This window comes from Hippopotamus amphibius, chromosome 16 (assembly GCF_030028045.1).
Source record: "Hippopotamus amphibius kiboko isolate mHipAmp2 chromosome 16, mHipAmp2.hap2, whole genome shotgun sequence".
Classification (NCBI taxonomy): domain Eukaryota; kingdom Metazoa; phylum Chordata; class Mammalia; order Artiodactyla; family Hippopotamidae; genus Hippopotamus; species Hippopotamus amphibius.
The window spans coordinates 9,998,113-10,018,754 of record NC_080201.1 but is presented as its reverse complement, the minus strand read 5'-3'; the positions used below and the strand labels follow the sequence as shown (position 1 = coordinate 10,018,754).

At 46.4% G+C, this 20,642-nt stretch overlaps 1 protein-coding gene across 1 annotated transcript in view; it reads left to right on the top strand.

Annotated features, from left to right (window-relative positions):
• VAT1L (vesicle amine transport 1 like) overlaps positions 1–20,642 on the top strand; it is a 154,466-nt gene that overhangs the window by 71,698 nt on the left and 62,126 nt on the right. Inside the window, exons 6-7 of the mRNA XM_057712150.1 lie at positions 1,046–1,101; positions 4,957–5,151. Of these exons, the coding sequence (XP_057568133.1) occupies positions 1,046–1,101; positions 4,957–5,151 (251 nt within the window). The remainder of the gene's footprint in view (positions 1–1,045; positions 1,102–4,956; positions 5,152–20,642) is intronic.

The following is a 20,642-nucleotide window of genomic DNA, read 5'->3' as shown; positions in this document are numbered from 1 at the left end:
TTTTTGCCCCAGTTCCATGATGTCATTTTGGCATAATACAACTTGATCATATCACGAGTATCTAATTCATTACATCAATTACTTGACTACTAAGTAATCAAAGCCTAGTGCTGTGATGCTCGTTCCCCACAAAAGTCACCCCATAAAAGGAGAAGCAATGATTCACCGACTACTAATTTACCAAGGCCGAAGAAATAAGTTTAAGATATACATTGTCTTTTCATTTAATGGTTCTCTGGGAACTTACTCTCCAGTCTTTGAGGACAAGGCAGAAAAGTCATTGAAAAGGCACCAATATGGTATAGTATCTCTCACACATACCCCCCACCCACCCAACCCAGACCCCCAGAAAGGGGTCTTTTCTTTCTGTGAGAGCATCTTGGGGAATCTTTCCCAACTCTACCTCCCATCTTCCCTCTGAATATTGCTTCTTCCAATTAGCAAACCTCAGTTTCCCACACCATTGGTCTCAAGTGGTTTTCACCTTTCTGCCCAGACCTCTTTGAGGCTAACACATGGGTCACATCATTTTCTTGGCTTGCGAACCTATTTTTGCCCTCATCTGCTCCTCTGTACCCCATTTTTTCCATCCATCTAAATTCTAGTTCAGCCTCACCACTTAAATGCCCAGCCAAGTTCAGCTCCCCAAGCCCCTCACTTGGTGCAAAATCAATTCGAACCATACAGTAAGCTCACATAGGAGTTCCCTTCTCAGTCTCAAAGAATGAAACCAATAAGACATTTTGGCAACTCATCATTTTATTAGAATGTTGATTTAAATCACATTTTTGCCACATGACCAATTTTCCAAAGTGATGAAATGGTCACCTTGAGAAATGTTACTTCCTCTTTGATCCAGTGGTACTAAGTTAAAATTAAGTCAACTTGACACCACCCACCCCCTCCATTTCCCTCATTTTTCCAAGGCTGAATGAAATTTCTTTTCAAGCTCTTGACATTTCGGGACCAAACAACTGCCATTCTTTCATGTGAACTAAGAGACGTTGACTTTCATTAGCTTGACTTGGGAATCTTCCACTTTCAGGTTCATCCAACATGGTGACTGGAGAGACCAAGAGCTTCTTTAGCTTTGCAAAATCAGTAAGTATCTGTGCACGTCTAATGTATGATGGTGGTGTGGTGCTTGGCATGTTGTAAGTGCTTCCAACTAAAGACATGGACCTGATAACCTAAATCTTGTTTGTCCTTCATCTGCATCATTCATCTGCAAGAGAGCCTGGCTTCCCTGGTGGTCCAGTGGATAAGACTCTGCACTTCCAATGCAGGGGGTGCAGGTTTGATCCCTGGTTGGGGAACTAAGATCCCACATGCCACGTGGCACAGCCAAAAGAAAAAAGAAAAAAAGAAAAAGAAAAAGAAAAGAAAGCCTGCATTGCCACCCTGCTCTTTACATATGAATAGGACTGTGACTTGGGCCACTTTTGTCTAAATGAAACAGAGAGGTGAGAGTGCCAGAGAAACTCCAGAAAGCTTTATTTCGATTTCAACAGAGATTAAGTGTTAGTGTTTTTAATCATTGGTCAAGAATACACTTAGCATTAGTGCATTTTATTTGGTCCATGGAGAGCCCAGCTTTTCAGTTTGATCACTTTCTGACCAGGTCTTTAGGGCTGCTTATTTCTCTGCATCCCCATCCTACTGGCTTGGAGATACAATGGGACCCCACACTTTTCACAAGCCCTTGGGGTGAGTTTTTGACACGGGCACGTGCATGAACCACCAGCTTAGATGCTCGTGTGCTGAAGGCAGTGGTTATTGTGTCTGCAGTTGAGAAGCCACATCCCTGGGGCATTCACCCCACCATGAACCTACTCAGGTCTGCATTCCCACTGAGAGCTACACTTGCTAGAATTAAACTCATTTGGGCTTGGACTTCCACTTTTACCCCAGCCCCCACAACAGGGGGTCGCTGCGTCTCATTAGAGGTTGGCTTTGTCCTCTCTCCTCTCAGCCTCCTTGGCAGCCCGTGAGGCATTGATGGATTCCCTTGCTTTGCAGGCATCTTCGAGCACCTACTATACGCGGTGCTGTGCCAGGCACCGGGTACCACAGTAAATAAGATAGGTGCACTTGAGGCCCTCGGGACTCTTACATTCTAATGAAGGAGATAATGAAATAAGTAACATATATTAATAATATGACTGTAAATGGTCATAAAATTTCTGAAAGGGATGAAAACAGGGTGCTGAAGTAGCAAACAAGCAGCATGGGGTGAAGGCATTGTGAACAGGGAGGTCAGACAAAACCAGGGAAAGGGCTTTAGAACTTACTCTCAGGGTAGCACTTATGGGCTATTCATATGCCCCCAAAGTGCCAACACTGGTGCCAAAGGTTTCATCCCCAAACACTCTCTGGTTCTGGGATGATTAGTACTCCCTGTCCTGTGAGATGAGAATTAAAGGGCCTCTTGCATTTGAGCTTTAAAGTTCAGGCCAAGGTTATCACAACTTCGGGATAAACAGGGGAGCAAGAATAGAGTCTAATGAAGGATGCTGTCTGGAGCGTGTCCCCTGAAGATAGGCTTTGTGTCACTCGCAGCTGTGGCTGTAATTAATGTGATGCCGACGGCCTGCTGCGGGGAACCAAATTGGTCCCAAATTACATCCAATTGTAAGAAGTGTTTTCCCTTTCTCCCCTACACGCACAATCACAACACACAGCATTAATGAAATAATTGCAGTGTGCCCACGCTCAGTGAAGGCGCTCGTGAAAACAGCCGGGGTGGAGGGTGAGACTCTCCTGCCCAAAGCAAGGGTGCCGACTACCAGAAGCCTTTATTGTTGGAAGTCAAGGATGGAGACTGTTCCCTTTTAGAGGCCGGGTTCAATATTAGTTGGTCAGTTAGAAGCATACTGAAGGTAGGCATGCAGGGGAGTGGAATGATGACTTTGTTCTGAAAGGTTCTAGAAAGGCATTTTCTTCTATACACTGGAGAAAATCTAGAGATTAGAAGCATATTTGGAATCACACAGGAATTTCTCACTCAGCTGTCTTAATGATGTTCCCCCTTGTGGGATCTTAGTTCCCCGACCAGGGATTGAACCTGGACCCTCCCCAGCGAAAGCGTGGGTTCCTAACTACCGGACATTCAGGGAATTCCCACCATTTGCTTTTAGATCATAACAATGATGATAATTGCAAATGAAACCCACATTTCGAGAGAAGTGTGACTCCAAACCCAGAGATCTTACTCATTCCATCCAAAATATCTCTCCAATCTAAGGTGATAAAAATAGTTCATACTTACAGAGCACGAACGATGTGCCAGACACTGAGCTAAGTCCTTTGTATGTATCAACACATGTACTCCCCATGACGACCCCATGAGGTACAGTAGGGACACTGAACACAGAGAGGTTAAGTGATTTGCTGAAAGTTGCACAGCTGGTAAGTGACAGAACTGGAAATTCAAAACCAGGCATTAGGCTCTAGAACTCTCTTAACCACAACTGGGTAGCAATTGCAGCTTCAGCAAGCATTCGTGTCACAAACACTTGTGGAAGCACAGCAGATGTGTTGTGAGTCGAGTTACTAATCTTTTGTCTACCTTTGCTTTTGTGTCAGGCAGCCCGTTGCCAAATAACATGTTTCTCCTAGAGCTGGCCCCCAGGCCCCCGGGGAGTGTATTTTGGTAAAATATGTTGTCCATGACCCTTATCCCTGTTTACAACCTGTCTTTCTTGCACTTCTTTTCCAACAATCTGATTTCCCTACTTAAAAAAAAAATCAAGATATTTTACTTTTTTGAGCTTCCTCTATCCTGGAAGGAGGTAGGATGTAGAGGAAACACACCAATAACATAACTACTATACATGTTCCTAAGTGTCCTTCACACTCCTCTCTGCCATCTATATCAAACTATTAACCATTTTGATCTCTTAGAACCCTTAGAAGCTAGACCTTCGGACTTCTAAATTCTAGCCAGCACCAAAGGAAACACAATTAAATCAGAACAAAGCAGTTGGCGCTCACTTCTGTAGCTTGCTAATGGGTTATCTACTTATTTTCATGTCTGAAGTGGGAGATGAGAGACAGGAAATAAGGCAGCCATATGTGCCAGGCGTGGGTTCCCACTTAGGACTTCAGGGCTAGTGGCACTTGGGGCGGGATAACCGTGTTTCGAGGACCCGTCCTGCGTATGGTAGGATGGTTAGCAGCACACCTGGCTTCTTCCCACTAGACGCCAGTTGACTCCGCCCGTGAGTTATCACAACAAAAAACATCCCCAAACATTATTAAATGTCCCATGGGTTAAAGCTGCCCCCAGTTGAGAACCACCAATGTAGTTCCAACACTGTGGCTTCATTGCTCCGTCATGCTGTTCCTTCTTCCTCTCCCTCACTTCCTTCCTCTTCTCTACCTAATGCATCCCGACCCACCTCTCCAGCCTTGCTGCTCTTCCTCCCAGGAAAGCTGCTCCCGCCAGCAGAGGCATCACCTCCACCACGTGCCCATCATGCTTGGTAAACTTCTCTGCCCTGCTGCTCCCTTCACCAGCCCCATCACCACCACCACCATCCACGAAGCCAAGAGCTTTATGCTAACTTCTCCCAGGAAACCTCAGAGGCAATATCCTGCCACTGTATGTCGGTGAGAAAAAAGAAGCACAGAGGATAACAGGGAGCGAGTTGTAGAGCCAGGATTCAACTCCAGATCTGATGGTCCAAACCGTGTGGCTTAACATTCCGATCACACGTGGTCTAGGAATTGTTTTTGTAAAGGGGTCTCTCCCGCCTAGATCCTGAGCTCTTCTCAGAAGCATCACTGTGCAGTCACAGCAGTGCCCAGCCAAAGAGGCGCCGACAGAAATACACCAGCAAGAACTACCGCTTGGCCAGCTGGAATCCACCCACATGCAGCCCCACCGTCTCCCTGCAATGCTGCACACGTGCCCCGGCATTGATTCCCTGTAACCCACACCTTCTCTCTTTCCAGTGGTGGCAGGTGGAGAAGGTGAACCCCATCAAGCTATTCGAAGAGAACAAAGTCATCGCCGGGTTTTCCCTTCTAAACCTGCTCTTCAAGCAGGGCCGTGCTGGCCTCATTCGAGGCGTGGTGGACAAACTCATTGGGCTCTACAACCAGAAAAAGGTCAAGCCTGTGGTGGACTCCCTGTGGGCCCTGGAGGAGGTAAGGATGATATTTTCCCAGCAGATACTCTCTTTCTTTTTAGTCTCGGCAGGTTTGGTCAGCCAGATCTGATCTTTTATTAAGTGATTTTTCTCCAGGTTTGTTTGTTTTAAATGAAGGTCCTAAAAGTCATTGTCCTATAGTATAGAGTGCTTCGGATGTAAGAAATACTTTGTTTCCTAGAGGTTCTCAAACCACATGTGTCAACATGCCATTTGTGCCATGAACCCTTCCTGGTAGGTCACCAAATTTTGATGAGTGTGTACGATTCACCTTGGTTACAAGAGAGTGTATACATTACGCAGTGTCAATTATTTCCTCACCAGGGGGGTATGTGAGATCAAGGTCAGGGCAGACAGTGGTTCAGAGCTGAAATGATTTGTGTGCCAAGCCCGGATGCTTGGAGCCCTTCCCGACATTGTTAGCTGTCACCCTGGGCACTGTAATTATTACTGAATTGTTGGATCTAGTGTTTGACTGAGTCTTGTTGTTAACTGATCTGCCAAAAGTTCTAGTATTTGAAAGCATTCCTTGATGACCACCCCCCCAAAAAAAAAATTAAGAGCCTCTCATGTCACCTTTAAGGATACTGAACTGACTGTATTGGTTCAGGGGAGATGTGCGAGGAAGAGGCAGCATCCAGAAAATTCTTCAGGACAAGGGAAGTTTTGGACATTTGGGAAGCCAGTCATGGTAGCTGCCCGTGAGGAGAAAATGAAGAAATGTGGTCTAGTTTTCGAGAGGCATTTCACCAAGAAATCTTCCTGGGTCAGGATGTCATGACCTTGGCTTCCGGGAGCCATGAAGCCCCTGAGAAATATTGTGAAAGATGTGGGAATGTGTTTTTTGTTTGTTTGGTTGGTTTTTGCCTTTTGCATGGGTGAGTATCTTACAGTACAAGTATGTTTTTGTACTTTGGGGAGTTACAGACAGCTTTGAAAAATCTAAAAAATATAAAATTCTGTGGAACAGACAGTAGCTGTCATCCTGGCAAGAAAGCTGGTGCTATTTGCCTAATGGACTAGGTTGGCCAAAATCCAATGGCTTTCCTAAGCACAGAAATCCCTCTCTCCCCAAAAAGCTTTGTGGGAGTCACCATGTAATCAAATAGGCCTGGTCCTGGATCCGTGGGTCAGGCCTATATGTGCCTCCCTGATACTGCAAAATCATGGATGATACGCTAAAAACCCGACCACCAAAACTCATTGTTTCTTATGGTAAAAGAAATACATGCTTTTTATAGGAAACTCCTAAATTAGCCAAAAGCATAAGGAGAAAATAAACTGCAAGTCCACATTCCAGAGATGGATAACTTTGTTAATATTTTGGTTTGCTTCCTTCCAAGCTTTTTTCTACTGCAGATGCTCACTGTAATTCAATATGTTACTAAGTCAAATCAGAGAATCATACATTCCTTCTGCTGTGTAAATTTCTAAGGTGGTTAACCTGTTATACTTTCCTTGAAGATGTTTTTATTTTAATGGATCAGACACCCATATGTTATTCACTAGAGCATGTCAGTGGGATAGAGAAGGGCTGGACTGCAGGGCAGCCGGGTCTCAGAGGTCAGGGAGGAGAGAAAACTAGGACTAGTGGAGACCAGGGTTAAGAGATTAACTTGATCATGGAGCAAAGAAGGGGACTCAAACTCAGTGCCCCAGAAGGGACCCAACAAATCTGGCAGCATTTAAGTGACGCTTGAAATTGAAGAGAGGTTGGCCCAGTGTGTCCTTAGTCTAGTACTGGAAATCATTCCTTGGTTACAATGCACTGAATCACCAAATATGGACTGAATAACTAAAGCCAGGTGCAGGTGTTGGGGGTACAGTGGCAAACAGATGGCCAAGATCCCTGGGTTTTGAAGAGCTTACTTTTGGAGGGGTTGGGAGAGGCAGACAATACTCAAGAGAACAAAAACAAGTAGGGTATTCTCCAATTGAAATAAGTTCTTGGCTTCCCTGGTGGCCCAGCAGTTAAGAATCCACCTGCCAATGCAGGGGACATGGATTCGAGCCCTCATCTGGGAAGATCCCACTTGCCGCAGAGCAACTAAGCCCGTGAGCCACAACTACTGAGCCTGTGCTCTAGAGCCTGTGAGCCACAGCTACTGAGGCCATGTGCCACAACTACTGAAGCCCACGTGTCTAGAGCCCATGCTCCACAACAAGAGAAGCCACCACAATGAGAAGCCTGCACACCATGACATAGAGTAGCCCCCTGCTCACCACAACTAGAGAAAGCCTGTGCACAGCAATGAAGACCCAACACAGCCAAAAATAAAATAAAATAAAAATTAAAAAAAAAGAAGTTCTTGGAGGGAGCTAAATTAGGCCAAATATAATATGTTGGTGAATAAGTGGAGGGGGGAGACAGTTTCCACAAAGCAATGTCTTCCGATCTATTTTTCATTATTGCCCCATAAGGAGCTTTTTTAGACTTTTTTTCTTAATCAACATCCTCTATGAAATTTTAGTACCACAGATACACCATCTATCTACCTACCTATCTATCATCTATCTATGTTCTGTAAGTATATTTGTGCTTTATATACATTAAAAGAGTAAGATTTTTAAAAATCTAGCCCTTTGGGGCTGGCCTTGCTCCTACTGAGAATGCTTGCTGTAGAGTGGCTTTGCAGAAGGAAGGCTAGGTGTCGTTTGAGCTGGGACATGAAAGAGGAAAACAAACTGGAAGAAAAGCATGTAAAGCAGAGAGACCCTTAAAAGCAAAGGGACAGGGACTTCCCTGGTGATGCAGTGGTTAAGAATCCGCCTGCCAAGGCAGAGAACATGGGTTTGAGCCCTGGTGCCGGAAGATCCCACCTGCCTTGGAGTAACTAAGCCCGTGTGCCACAACTACTGAGCCTGCGCTCTAGAGTCCATGAGCCACAACTATTGAGCCCACATGCCACAACTACTGAAGTCCACGCCCATAGACTGTGCTCCACAGCAAGAGAAGCCACTGCAATGAGAAGCCCTCGCACCACAACGAAGAGTAGCCCCTGCTCCTTGCAACTAGAGAAAGCCTGTGTGCAGCAATGAAGACCCAGTGCAGCCAAGAAGTAAATAAATAAATAAATTTATTTTTTTAAAAAGCGGCAAGGGAAGATAGAGGTTTAGCAGCCTCTCTGGTCTCTGCCCAATAGGTGCCAGTAGCACCCCCACTGCCAGCCATGACAATAAAAAATGTTTCCAGACATTGTCAAATGTTCCCTAGGTGGGATGGGGAGAAGCCATATCGGTTAAGACAGTCACCAGGAAAACAAAGGAATTTTTTTTTCCTTTGGTCCTTATACAAAGGTCCTTATAGCAGGCTAGTCATTCATGAAGGGGAGAAAGATGGCTGCTGCCCTGTTGGCCAACAAAAGCAGCCACAGCCACTCAGTAACACCCAGCAACTTTCTGATGGTTCTCCTCTGCAATATTTACAGACATCTTTTTAGAGCTGCCGTTGGGCCACGCTTGGCTATTTATCAAGCCCACACAGCTCTCCTGGGCTTGAGGAGGAGAGCGCATGCTTATTATTTGCAAACCTCCGAAGGAGGACTGTAACAGTTCCCCCCCTCCCCTTTGGTAAATGATTTCACAGAATTGCTTCTCAGACCAGCTCTCTCACTTCATCTATGGAATAGAAAGCCCGTGGGGATTAAGAGAAAATATCCTTGGGCTCTCTGAGAACTCCAGCTAGAAGATTTAATAACATCAGAGATGATTAGGGCTTCTGTTTAGCCATCTATCTTTGACTTTATTGTAAATGTAATACACAGAGTGAGTGATACACTACAGCCTCAGGTTCGGCTGCAGATACTAAATGTGCAGCTGTATGTAAAGTTAGAAAAACAGCTCACGGGTGGAAAAGGGGCAAGAAATACTTATATCTGTCAACCAAGCAGCAGAGACATTACTGAGCACCTACTATGTGCTTGTACTGTGTTAGGATGTCAAGTCTACAGAAGGGATAGGGCACTTGTTCCCTGACCCCTGCATTTATGACTTCATTTTGGAGACAATACTAAGACCTATGAAACAATTAGAGAAAAACTTTGTTTTCGGTTGTGGGGTGTCGGTTTCAAGTGCGACTGAATTTGAAAACAAGAGAGAAAGATGTTAAGGAAGAATGAATGTTCGGAGATGGTTTTGAGACTGAGGTAGGTCTTGGTTGAGATTAGCAAGATATAAATTCTTAGGATGATGTTGGAGTTAAAAAAAAAAAAGGTATTACCAGCAGAAGGGACAGTGTGAACAAAATCACAGAAGCAGAGGTGAGTATGGGATACATGGGGTTGAGAGATCTGAACAAAGCAGTGGAGCAGGAACAAAGGAGGAGAGGCAATAGGGCTGGTTCTGTCAATGGAGTCAAATCTTGGCTTCTAGGCAGAGGAGAGTGGGTTGACATTCTGGGTGAGGGGATTGCTATTAGAGACTGTGGCCTAAGGAACATGACACTCTTTGATTTCCCAATTCCTGGAAACCCATCCTAGTCCCAAGTATGGTGCTAGAAAGATACACACCTAGACTATACAGCCGTGGCCTCTGATCAAAAATGGCTTTATCTATCTGCTGTTTAATTGTGCACAGAGGGCTCTGTTATGAGCTGCATTGTATCTTCCCTCAAATTTATATGTTAAAGCCGCAACCCCCAGCACCACAGAATATGTGTGTATTTGGAGACAGGGCCTTTAAAGAGGTAATTAAAATGAAGCCTTTGAGTAACCCTAATCTAATCTGACTGGTGTCCTTATAAGAAGCGGGATAAGGACAAAGAGAGACACTGGGGATGTTTGCATAAAGACCATGTGAGGACACGGTGAAAAGATGGCCCAGGAGAGAGCCCCCAAATGAAACCAACCTCACCAACACCTTGATCTTGAATGTCTAGCCTCCAGGATTGTGAGAAAATCAATTTCTGTTATTTGAGCCTCCCAGTCTGTGGTATTTTGTTATGGCAGCCCAGATACAGGGTTTCAGGGAGATCTTGGCAATTTAAAAATATTCTATTAAAGATATTTTACAACATAATTTACATAAAAGTCTGTGATTACACTCTCCAATTATGATACCATTAGCCACATGTGGTTATTCAAATTTAATTTGATTAAGTCAAATTAAAAACTTAGCTCCTTGGGTATACTAGCCACATTCCAAGTGGTCAGTAGCTGCATGTGGCTAGTGGCTGCCATACTGGACCATGCAGAGGTGGAAGAACATTCCCGTCACTGCAGAAATTCTCCTGGAGCTGCTCTATGAGAGGACGTCATCCTTCTGTTTGAAGGTAGGAAAAACATTTGTCTCCCCCCAGCAATCTGGCATGATTACCTTTAGTAAATTATGTTAATTATGCCCTTCCTTGTATATTTCTCTTTGCCTTGGCTGTAGTGAAGTTCACTGCCCAAATGCAGTCACTTATTTAAGTGCTCCAATCCCTCATTATGTGTCCCCTGCATTTTTTCTTTCATGTTAATAGTTGTGGCTTAATTATAATGTGTCTTTCATTCTATGACATCATAAAACCTATACAGAGATGGGTCTGCCTAAAAGAGTAAATGAAGGAAAAATAATGTGATGCTGAGCTTGATAAGGGACCCTTATCTGACACAGAGCAAGACGTGGACTGGATAAAAGGGAGATTACTGTTGAACCAGCAACAGGGAGGGTGGGATGACTCAAAAGACAAGGATGGGTGGGGGTGTGATTGTGGGTCTTAAAGAAGCCCCAGGCTTCAACTCCAGTACCAGAGTGGGAGGGTAAGAAAGGATGAAAGCAAGCACGGGAAACAGATGCACAAACCCAAAGAGGCAAAGATTGAAGGAGAAACCGTGGCAAGTCCCACTTAATTACAGCAGATGGCAACTGGCTGGTGGAGACCCTTTTTAAAGATTTAGAAGCTCCTTCAGAAGCAGAGTTGGCGGGAGAGAGAGTACTTAGAAGCATCATCCAGAAATGGGCGATGTATTTTTTATCACGGGTGCTTTGGTTTGGAGGGTGGACTTGGGGCAGGCAGGAGGTCATGCAGATTTTCAGGCCTGAGGAGGCAAGCCCCAGACGAAAGTGGGGGAAGTGAATGGGAGAGAATGAGGGAATCTGAGTCACTGGGAAGGAGGAAAACTGGATAGAAAGGACAAAGGAGAAACAAGATGACCAATGGTCTTTCAGGCTGGGAAACCAGGACTGGGGGTGCCAACAGTATGATTTGAGTTAGACGTGATAGAAGCTGCTGTGAAAAAATTGATGGGCTCGGACGTGAGTTTGGTTTAAGGGGATGGTAGAGCCCGCAAGTCAAACCCACCATCACATGGCTGTGAGAGATGAAGGCTGGAAATTACAACTACTGCTGCTACTGACATTTCTAGAGGATTTGCTATGTGCCAGGCATTGTTCTAAGTGTTTTGTGTGTATTAACTTATTTAAATTCTCCAACAACCCTAGGACCCAGCTACCATTATCCCCATCTTACAGGTCACAAAAGTGAGGCTTTGGGGAAGTTATAGTTGCCCAAAGTCTCTGCTTATAATTGAATTTAATGGAAATTTGAACCCCAGGGAAGTCTGATGCATAGAAGTTATTGAAAAAAAATGGTTATGAATAAACTCAGTTGAACAAAAGAAGGAGCAAAATAACCATATTAGTAAACACTTAGTGAGGCATATTTGTATGTGGTCAGCAGTTCTCCAAGCAAGCACGAACCATGAATTAACTCATTTAATCTCCACAGTAACCCCGAAGGATGTATTCTGTTACTATTCCTGCAATACAGATAAGGAAAGTGGATGTAAATGAAGTCAGCTTCCCAAGCTCACACAGCTGGCGCATGGTGAAGCTGTCCCCAGACAAGGCAGTGGTAGAGGGACCACCGTGACCATGGGACAGGTCGTTTGTGTCAGGGCTGCTAACGAGTCAGGGCGTACAGAGCAGAAAAGCCTTTGAACTTGGCCCTGGGGTCACTGTTGACCTTTCAGAAATCCTTTCCATAGAATGATGAGGGCAGAAGTCTGAAGGCAGAGGGTCAGGAAGAGAATGAGTGGGTAGGACAGGCTGACAGCCAGCATAAGCCTCCCATTTGGCATTGAGCAGAACAAAGGGCTGGCAAATAGCCAGGAGGAGCCGGGTCCAAGGAAGGGCTGTTTAGAAAGCACGTTAGGGGTTGCCTAGGGCTGGAGGGGCATTTCTGTTTAGAGACATAAAAATGTTCTAAAATTAATGACAGTTGTAAACTCTGTGAATATACTAGAAACCATTGTACTGTACACTTTAAATGAGTGAATTGTATGGTATGCAAATTGTATCTCAATAAATTATACACACACACAGAAGGACAGAGGAAGAGAAGGGCTATTTAAGGTTGGGATAAGGGAACACAGGAGATGGGAAAGAGGTACAGCTTGGGAAGTCAGATCCTTGGCCTCAGTCCTTACTCATATTCTAGCTGCAGGGCCTTATAAAACCATACATTCATCCTGGTCCATCCTCCCAGGTTTTAGATAAGAAAACTGAGGCTGCAGAAGTAACTGCTGTGTTTGCTTTAAGCACCTAACTTTCTTTTTCTTTTTGCCGCGTGTCCCCCTTTCAACATAATCACCCCCCGCCCATGCACACATTCCCAATTTCCATGCACATTCTCCCAGCATGCCCTGCTCATGTGTGTTTTCTGCAGCTCAGTCAGGCCCCCCAAGGCTGCCGTGCACCTGCCCTCACCCTGCTCTAACTATGCAACAGATCAAGCACGCTGAGTCACAGCTCTGGGCCAGCATAGTCATGCATGGTGCTGGACAACAGCCCCCGCAAGATGTCCACATCCTAACCCCCAAAGTCTTCAAATGTGTTACCTCATATAGCAAAAGAGATCTTGCAAATGTGATTAAGTCCAGGGTTTTAAAGGTGAGGAGATTACCCCGGAGTATTTGGGTGGGACTGATGTAATCATAGAAGTCCTTACAAGGGAGTCAGGAGAGCCGGAGTCAGAGGAGATGTGACAAAGGAAGCAGTGGGAGGGGGTGGGGGAGGCCCATGTGATGCAGGGTCACAGGCCAAGGAAGGCAGGTGGTCTCTAGAAGCCGGAAGGGACCAGGAAGCAGGCGCCTCCAGAAGGAACCAGTCTTGAGGACACCTTGATTTTAAGGGAGATAGGCCCATTTCAAGCTTCTGACCTGCAGAACTGTAGAAGAGGACATTCATGTTGTGTTAAGCTACCACGTTTGTGGAAATGTGCCACAGCAGCGACTGGAAATTAATAAGCCATCCCGTTCAACAAGGAGCAGCCAGACCATCACACAAGCAGGAAGTGAGCCCTGGAGGAGGGACGCTGGATGGGGGGGTGACCCACATCCCGGGGAAAGGCCTGGAAGCTGGAGAGAGACGGAGGTTGGAGCATCCAAGCCTCAAAAAAACATGCCTCAGGCAGACATAGAGTGACGGGGAGGCCAGGAAGGCCGGCCTTGGGAGGAGGTGGGGTAGGTAGACCCCTGCCCGTTGCCCACTATGCCCATCACTGTGGCCTCCCTGGACCATTGTGGTTCTTCAGAGACCTGAGTCTCTGTTGCCTCCTTGCCTTTATTCGTGCTTTTTTTTTTTTTTTTGGCTGCGTTACGTCTTCATTGCTGTGCGTGGGCTTTCTCTAGTTGTGGCAATTGGGGGCTACTCTTTGTTGTGGTGCGCAGGCTTCTCATTGTGGTGGCTGCTCTTGCTGTGGAGCACAGGCTCTAGGCATGTGGGCTTCAGTAGTTGTGGCACATGGGCTCAGTAGTTGTGGCTTGCAGGCTCTAGAGTGCAGGCTCAGTAGTTGTGGCGCACGGGCTGAGTTGCTCCAACACTGTGGGGTCTTGCTGGACCAGGGATTGGACCCATGTCCCCTGCATTGGCAGGTGGATTCTTAACCACTGTGCCCCCAGGGAAGTCCCTGTCTGTCCTCTTATCTCCACCTTCATGCCCTTCACTGGTCCTTGTCCTCCTGCGGAATTCCTGCCCACCTGCTAAGACTTAGGGACGGTGTTGACTCCTCTGCCAAAACATCCCCGACGTCCCCCAATCTTGCTGTGACCCCAACCCCCGGTTAGGAACCCCTGCTTTCAGGTCCCAAGGGTTTGCTGCCCTCACTGACATGTTCATGGAGAAATTAATGGTACCTTCCATCAGTTTGGAGGAATTTAAAGGGGCTGAATCCAAAGTTGAATGGGTAGTAAGAGCTGGCAAACTGCTCTTACAGCACACTGCAAGTCTGTCCCCCACAGAGCTGAGTTCTTTGGGGGACTCGTAGGCACGGTACCAAGCAAGGAGAACACAGGATGCTCCAGGCAGAAGGTTCCCGGGGCCTAGGGCAGGCACATCCAGCAGCCTGGTGCAGCCCCTGCCCTCCAGGCCCTAACCAGACAAAGCCACCTCCACCAGAGACCACGGCAGGCTTCAGGATTAGGTTTACTCAGAGCTCGCTGCTCCTTGTTAAGAGGGCTGGGAGCTCAGCTCTGAATACATGTCTGTTATGAAGAAATGATCGCTCTCACCTTCACGCTTGTCATTTGGCTGAAAACACGTCACAAAGCTGGATTTCCTTGTGAGCCAGGGACAGAGTCAGTGCAGGCTGCTCTTGGCTGTGTTTTTCACAAGACCCAGATGAGACTGTGCTACTTCCAAAGGCCAGACATGGACGTGTCTGTTTGCTTCTGTTTGCCTTCCTAGGCAGTAGAGGAATCACTTTATATGTCTTATTTGCAAGGTGGCATCAGAAGGACTGTTTTCAAATATTTTCCGAGGCATCTGTCCTGATGTGTACCTCACAGATTCTGGCCTATCTGCTAGACCAGAGAAGAGGGATAAATAACTATTCTGCAGACCAAGACCATCTGAATAGGAGAACATACATTTAAATCAGAGAATGCGTGAATAAAGGTCATATCCCTCCAGGTAGACACACTGTGGATGTTGCCTTCACTTTCACCTTCTGGAATCCATCCTTCTTCCTGAGCACCCCTTTCTTCCCTTAAAAATGGAATACTACCACATTCCCTGTTATGGTAAAGGAGTTTATGGTTATTGTGCCATCAGTTGAGCCCATATGTGTTGAACCCTCATAAACCGTAAGGCACTCTGCCAATATGAGGCACGTTATAATAGGCGAGAGCAGCTCCAATCAGATGGGATAAGCTTTGGAACAGGAAACACCGTGCGTTTCTTAACCTTCCCACTTCTTGGCTGTTTGGCCTATAACACTTCATTTCTCTGAGTCTTCTTTTCCTCGCCTATGAAATAGGAGCAAATGACCCTGTTTCCCAGAACAGTTGTGTGTTTGTTTCTAGGGCTGGCGTAACAAAGTATCCCAAACTGAATGGCTTCAAACAACAGACATGCATTGTCTCCCAGCTCTGGAGGCCAGAAGTCAGAAATCAAGGTGTCAACAGGGTAGTTCCTTCTGAGGGTTGTTAGGGAGAATCTGCCCCAGGCCTCTCCCCCGGCCTCTAGTGGTTTGCAGGCTGTCTTCGCTGATTCTTCACTCATCACTGTCTCTCTCTGCCTTCATTTTCACCTGGTGTTGTGTGTGTGTGTGTGTGTGTGTGTATGTGTGTCTGTCTGTCTGTCTACAAATTTTCCCTTCTTCTAAGGACATCAGTCATATTGGATGAAGGCCTACCCTGCTCCAGTGTGAACTAAAATAATTTCATCTTCAACAACCCTGTTTCCAAGCAAGGCCACGCCCTGAGCTTCTGAGGGTTAGGACTTAAGCATATGAATTTGCAGGGGGTGGGAGAGCACGGGACACAATTTAACCCGTAACAAATGGCAACTTGGATAAGATCAAAAGGGAAAACATTTCATGAGCTATGAGGGGCTACAGGGACAAAATTTCACATAAGGCTTCAAAGGACAGGCTCCGCGATCATTCGGCTCCTCCAGTTACAGTGTGAGCCCTTGGGAAAGGTACTTGGCTTCTTCTCAAGGCCTCGCTTTCTCTGTCTGTGAGATGGGATAACGGCAGTGCCCCCTCTATGGGGTCATTGTGAGAATGTCAGGGGCACTGTGTGGGAGGCACAGCTGGGCCCATGGTAAAAGCCAGCCTCTGTCATCGCTCCGAGGGGTGGGATGGGTGGGGCCCTGTCGTTCTCTCCCTCCCGGCAGGTGAACACCCCAGGGCTTATTCCCACCCCCATTTGCCCCTGAGGGATGCAGGCAGGCAGGCTAACTGGGGCCCTTGCCTTATGCTTTCCTTCCTTCCCTAAGGCATCAGTGGGAGCTGCTTCCTGGAACAGAAGCTCAGAGCAGCACAAAGGATAAACACATGCTGCTGTTTGGATCCTCTGAGCCCCCGCCCAGCTCGTCTCGGATTTCTGTAAACCGTCAGCTTGTCTGGGGAGGCACTGCCAGCAAAGTGCCGTGCTCTGGTTAGTCATTTAATAAACTCTGAGTGAGCAGCTGCGAGTCCTGGACAAGTGACAAAGTAGCAGTGGCAGCTGCAGGTTGCCATTTACACTGAGCCAGGTGCTGTCCTGAGCACATCACCGGCACTGGCTCCTCTAGATTCACAGCCGTCCTGTAAGGAGCCATTATTTCCCCATTTTACAGATGGGGAGACTGAGGCTCAGAGAGAGGGCTAACTGAGGCTCAGAGAGGGGTGGAGACAAACCTCAACTCTTGGGCTGGCTCTCTCCTAAAGCTGAGCTCATAACCGAGTCTCAGCCCCTTGGGGAATGGGGATGACTGTTCCAGGCCCTACACCCCGCTTGCCCCAGCTCCCTGATTGGAGGCATTCTGGGTCAGGAGGGAAGACTGGTTTTTGAAACCCTGGTGCATCCGTCCCTAACTTCTATGAGTGCAGACAGGTGACTCTGAATCCCAAGCCTTCGTTTTCTGCCTTGTAAGATGGGGTTGATGGCCCTCACTCTTCCTTCCATGTTAAAGTCTGGGGCAACCACGTGTCAGCTGTAAACCACGTGCTGTGTACAAATGCCTCGGAGCGGGTGCTTCATATAACTTTCCTTTGTTTCTTCCTTTCCCCGTCTCTTCCCAGACATGCCTCATTTTCATCACTCCCTGGCACACTCACAAGCACTGTCAAACAGCACTTGGGTGGGGATGGGGCCGTGGTGAGTCAGCTGACAGCCACGTGATGCTCACCTCAGCCTCTGGGGTGGGTGTCGCTCAGGCGAGGAGAGCTGACCCTCCTCCAAGACATGAGATTTAAGAGGCAACAGAAACGCCCTCAATGCCCAGGCCAGTACTTGAGTCTCACCCCCTCCCTCTCTGCCTGCCCCAGTGGCTACAAAGTATGAGCTAGTTGGGCTAATTGCACTGTACTTTTATTCTTGGCAAGTGGACATGTTTCAAATGATCATCTTTACCATCCAAGTCACTGTACCCAAGGCTGTGCTGGGAAGTGTAGAGGTGACGATTCAGAGGCTGCACCCACCCAGCCTCTGCTCAGCATTTTACTTGCCATGTGGGAATCAAGCCCCACAGAAAACGCACAGAGACAGGCAGGTTAGCTCTTATGCCCATTATACAGATTTTTAAAAGAGGGACTGAACAAGGTAATTTGTACAAGGTAGTAGAACCAGGAATCCAAGCAAGGTTGCTTATTCTGGAGCTCACGTGTGTTTGTGAGTATGTGTGTTTGTGTGCTTGTGAATATGTGTGTCTTTGTGTGTAGGTGTGTATAGGTGTGTGTCTTTGTATATATGTGTGTGTTTGTGTGTACGCTGTGCTTATGTGTTTGTTTCGCCTTTTTCCCTAGCATATTTTTTTCTCTCAATTAAAAGAATAAAGGATATAAACATCATATGACCACAATATAAATTTAGAAAACAGAAAAAAAAAAGAATAAAGATCAGCCATAATTGTGCCACCCTAGACAAAACTACTGCTGCTGTCTTAATGTCCCATTCCCAGCTTTAGTCCTATACATCGTCTCCTCCTCCACCCCTGACTCTTATAAGTAGCCCAGATTGACTCCTGAGCCCATGTGAGCACGTTAGGAGTATGTTATGATGCTTGTTTAAGGAGGGACGTGGGACCACAGTAAAATGGAAGAAGTGTTTGCTTTGGACTATTGAGGGGTTAGGGCTTTAATATAGGAATTTTGCAGGAACACAGACATTCAGTTCATAACACTCCCTAAATCCCCTAGAGAGACTTTGCTCAATCCTTCTTTTCTTTCTAATACAAAAGTTGCTTCCAATAGTGTTTAGGCTGCCTATGAATTCCTTCTTTGACTTTTTTTTTTTAATAAATTTACTTATGTATTTATTGGGACTGAGTTGAGAGTCTTTGTTGCTGCGCGCAGGCTTTCTCTAGTTGCGGAGAGCAGGGGCTACTCTTTGTTGTGGTGCGTGGGCTTCTCATTGTGGTGGCTTCTCTCATTGTGGAGCACAGGCTCTAGGCACACGGGCTTCAGTAGTTGTGGCTCACAGGCTCTAAAGCTCAGGCTCAGTAGTTGTGGCGCACGGGCTTAGTTGCTCTGAGGCATGTGGGATCTTCCCGGTCTAGGGCTCGAACCCGTGTCCCCTGCATTGGCAGGTGGATTCTTAACCACTGCGCCACCAGGGAACCCCCTGTCCCGACTTGTTTTTTTATTTAAGATTTTTTTTTTCCAATTTGCATGTAGTTGCATGTGATAGTTTTTCAAACCAGCTTGCATTTATTGAGCACCTACTATTTCCCAAAGCCCAGAGCTAGGTCCTGGAAGGACAGAAAAGCAAAGTGCACGGAGCACACCAGCTGGTGGTAGACCTGTAAAGAGATGATGAAAATTTTGTGTTGCAAGCTCATGAATGGGCACGTGCAAAAGAAAGGTTGGTGGCAAATGGCCGGAGTTCAGCGCTGCTCGAGTGCTCCTGTGGTTGAGAAAGACCCTTACACACCGCGCCCTCCCCGTCAGCGTTGTGGGCTTTATTTGTCTTCCTCTTCTTAGCAACGTGTAAGACAGTTGCATGTTTAGGTGCTCTAAATCTTGAAGTACGTTCCCAGTGGTTAAAAAAAGACAAGGGGCCATCGACGTGTTGGCAGACCTTCGTTGTCTTTAAAGAAGAAAAGAAGCAAAGGCAGAATCAAGGCAGAAGAGGTAAGAGCTAAAAGGAGACGCTGGAAGCTAGGCTCACTGTTCTTTTGGTTGTTTGGGTTTGTTTGTTTGGTTTTTTTTTTTTTTTTTTGGCTAAGACTCTAACCTTATTTTCTGTGTTTAAAAATTTGACCAGGAGGTTTCTCAGCTGTTCCTTGGAGGATGCTTCTGAGAACAAATATGGAGTAGTCCCTGCTACCCGCGCTGTGGTCATTTTTCTGTTTGGATCCATTTCTGTACTGTTTTTCTTCTCCGGGTTTCCACTTGGCTGCCATTTTTCAGTGTCCTCCGCTGTCTTATTATTTAACCACAAGCTGACTTTCTTCCTTCTCGTTTCTGGGCAGGCAGGCTTCCCGGCATCGTTATCCTGTGTTTACATCATTAGCTGCCGTTTAGGTTTCTTGTATGGCGGGATCATCCTCCACGTGCTGCAGATAGGACTCAGGAGCTATAACTTTCATCACCTATGTGTGTACTTCCCCTGGAGTATTTATAAACTTGTCACAGACCTACCGTGTTGAGAAACATGCCTTTTGAAACATAGTCATAAAAATTAGTCGATAGCCGTGGCTACTGCTTCCCTCACTGACATTCCAAGCGTTTTATTGACTTTAGGAGGTTCAGGCTTAATGTTTACTTATTTGCTACAGGGTTAATGTTTTACTTTTCCTTGCCTGTTGTTTGCGTTTCTTCTCGCCATCACGCTGTGGTTTTTGGATGGCCTTGGCTCCCATCAGGAATGTCCTTTCCCATCTTCTATCAACAGTGAGTGTTGAACAAATGGCTTTTTCCAGTTGTGCTAACAGTAAACTTTTGGGGAAAAGAAATGCTCTCTGCATTCACTCTTGAAAAAGTTTATTGATACCTACTCTGTGCTAGAGGATGCTGTAAGATGAAGAAAATAATGTCCCACTGTCTCCTTTTCCAGAGTCTAGAGGGAGAGAGGTCTGGTGTGCAAACCCATCAACTCCAGCGCAGTGCAGTTCCCATGGGAGCAAAGCATGACCAGGTCTAGGGGGGAGCAGGCAAGACTTCCTTCAACAAGAAGGTCAGTCACACTTGACCTGGTTCTCCATCCCCAGGCCTGGTTCTCCATCCCCAGGCCACTACCTGCTTATCACTGTTAGCACAAGAGGAGAGTCATGTGAATGATGGACAGACACCAGCAGACTTTGAGGGTGTCTTAGGCTGAGATCCCTTCTAAGCAGAGCTTGGGATACAGGCGTGGGTGCAAGAATTTATATGAGAAATGATCCCAGGGAGGAAAAGTAACAGAGATAGAGAGCATTCAGGACATGAAGAAAGGACAGTTATCAGAAGCAGCTATTGCTATGATAAGTGGTTTCCAACGGTATAATTCCCAGAGCCTGAGGTGTTCCCATCAAGCCACTCTTAGAAGGAAGAAAGGGAGGGTAAGCTGGCAAGACTGGCTTGACAGGCAGAGGCAACACACA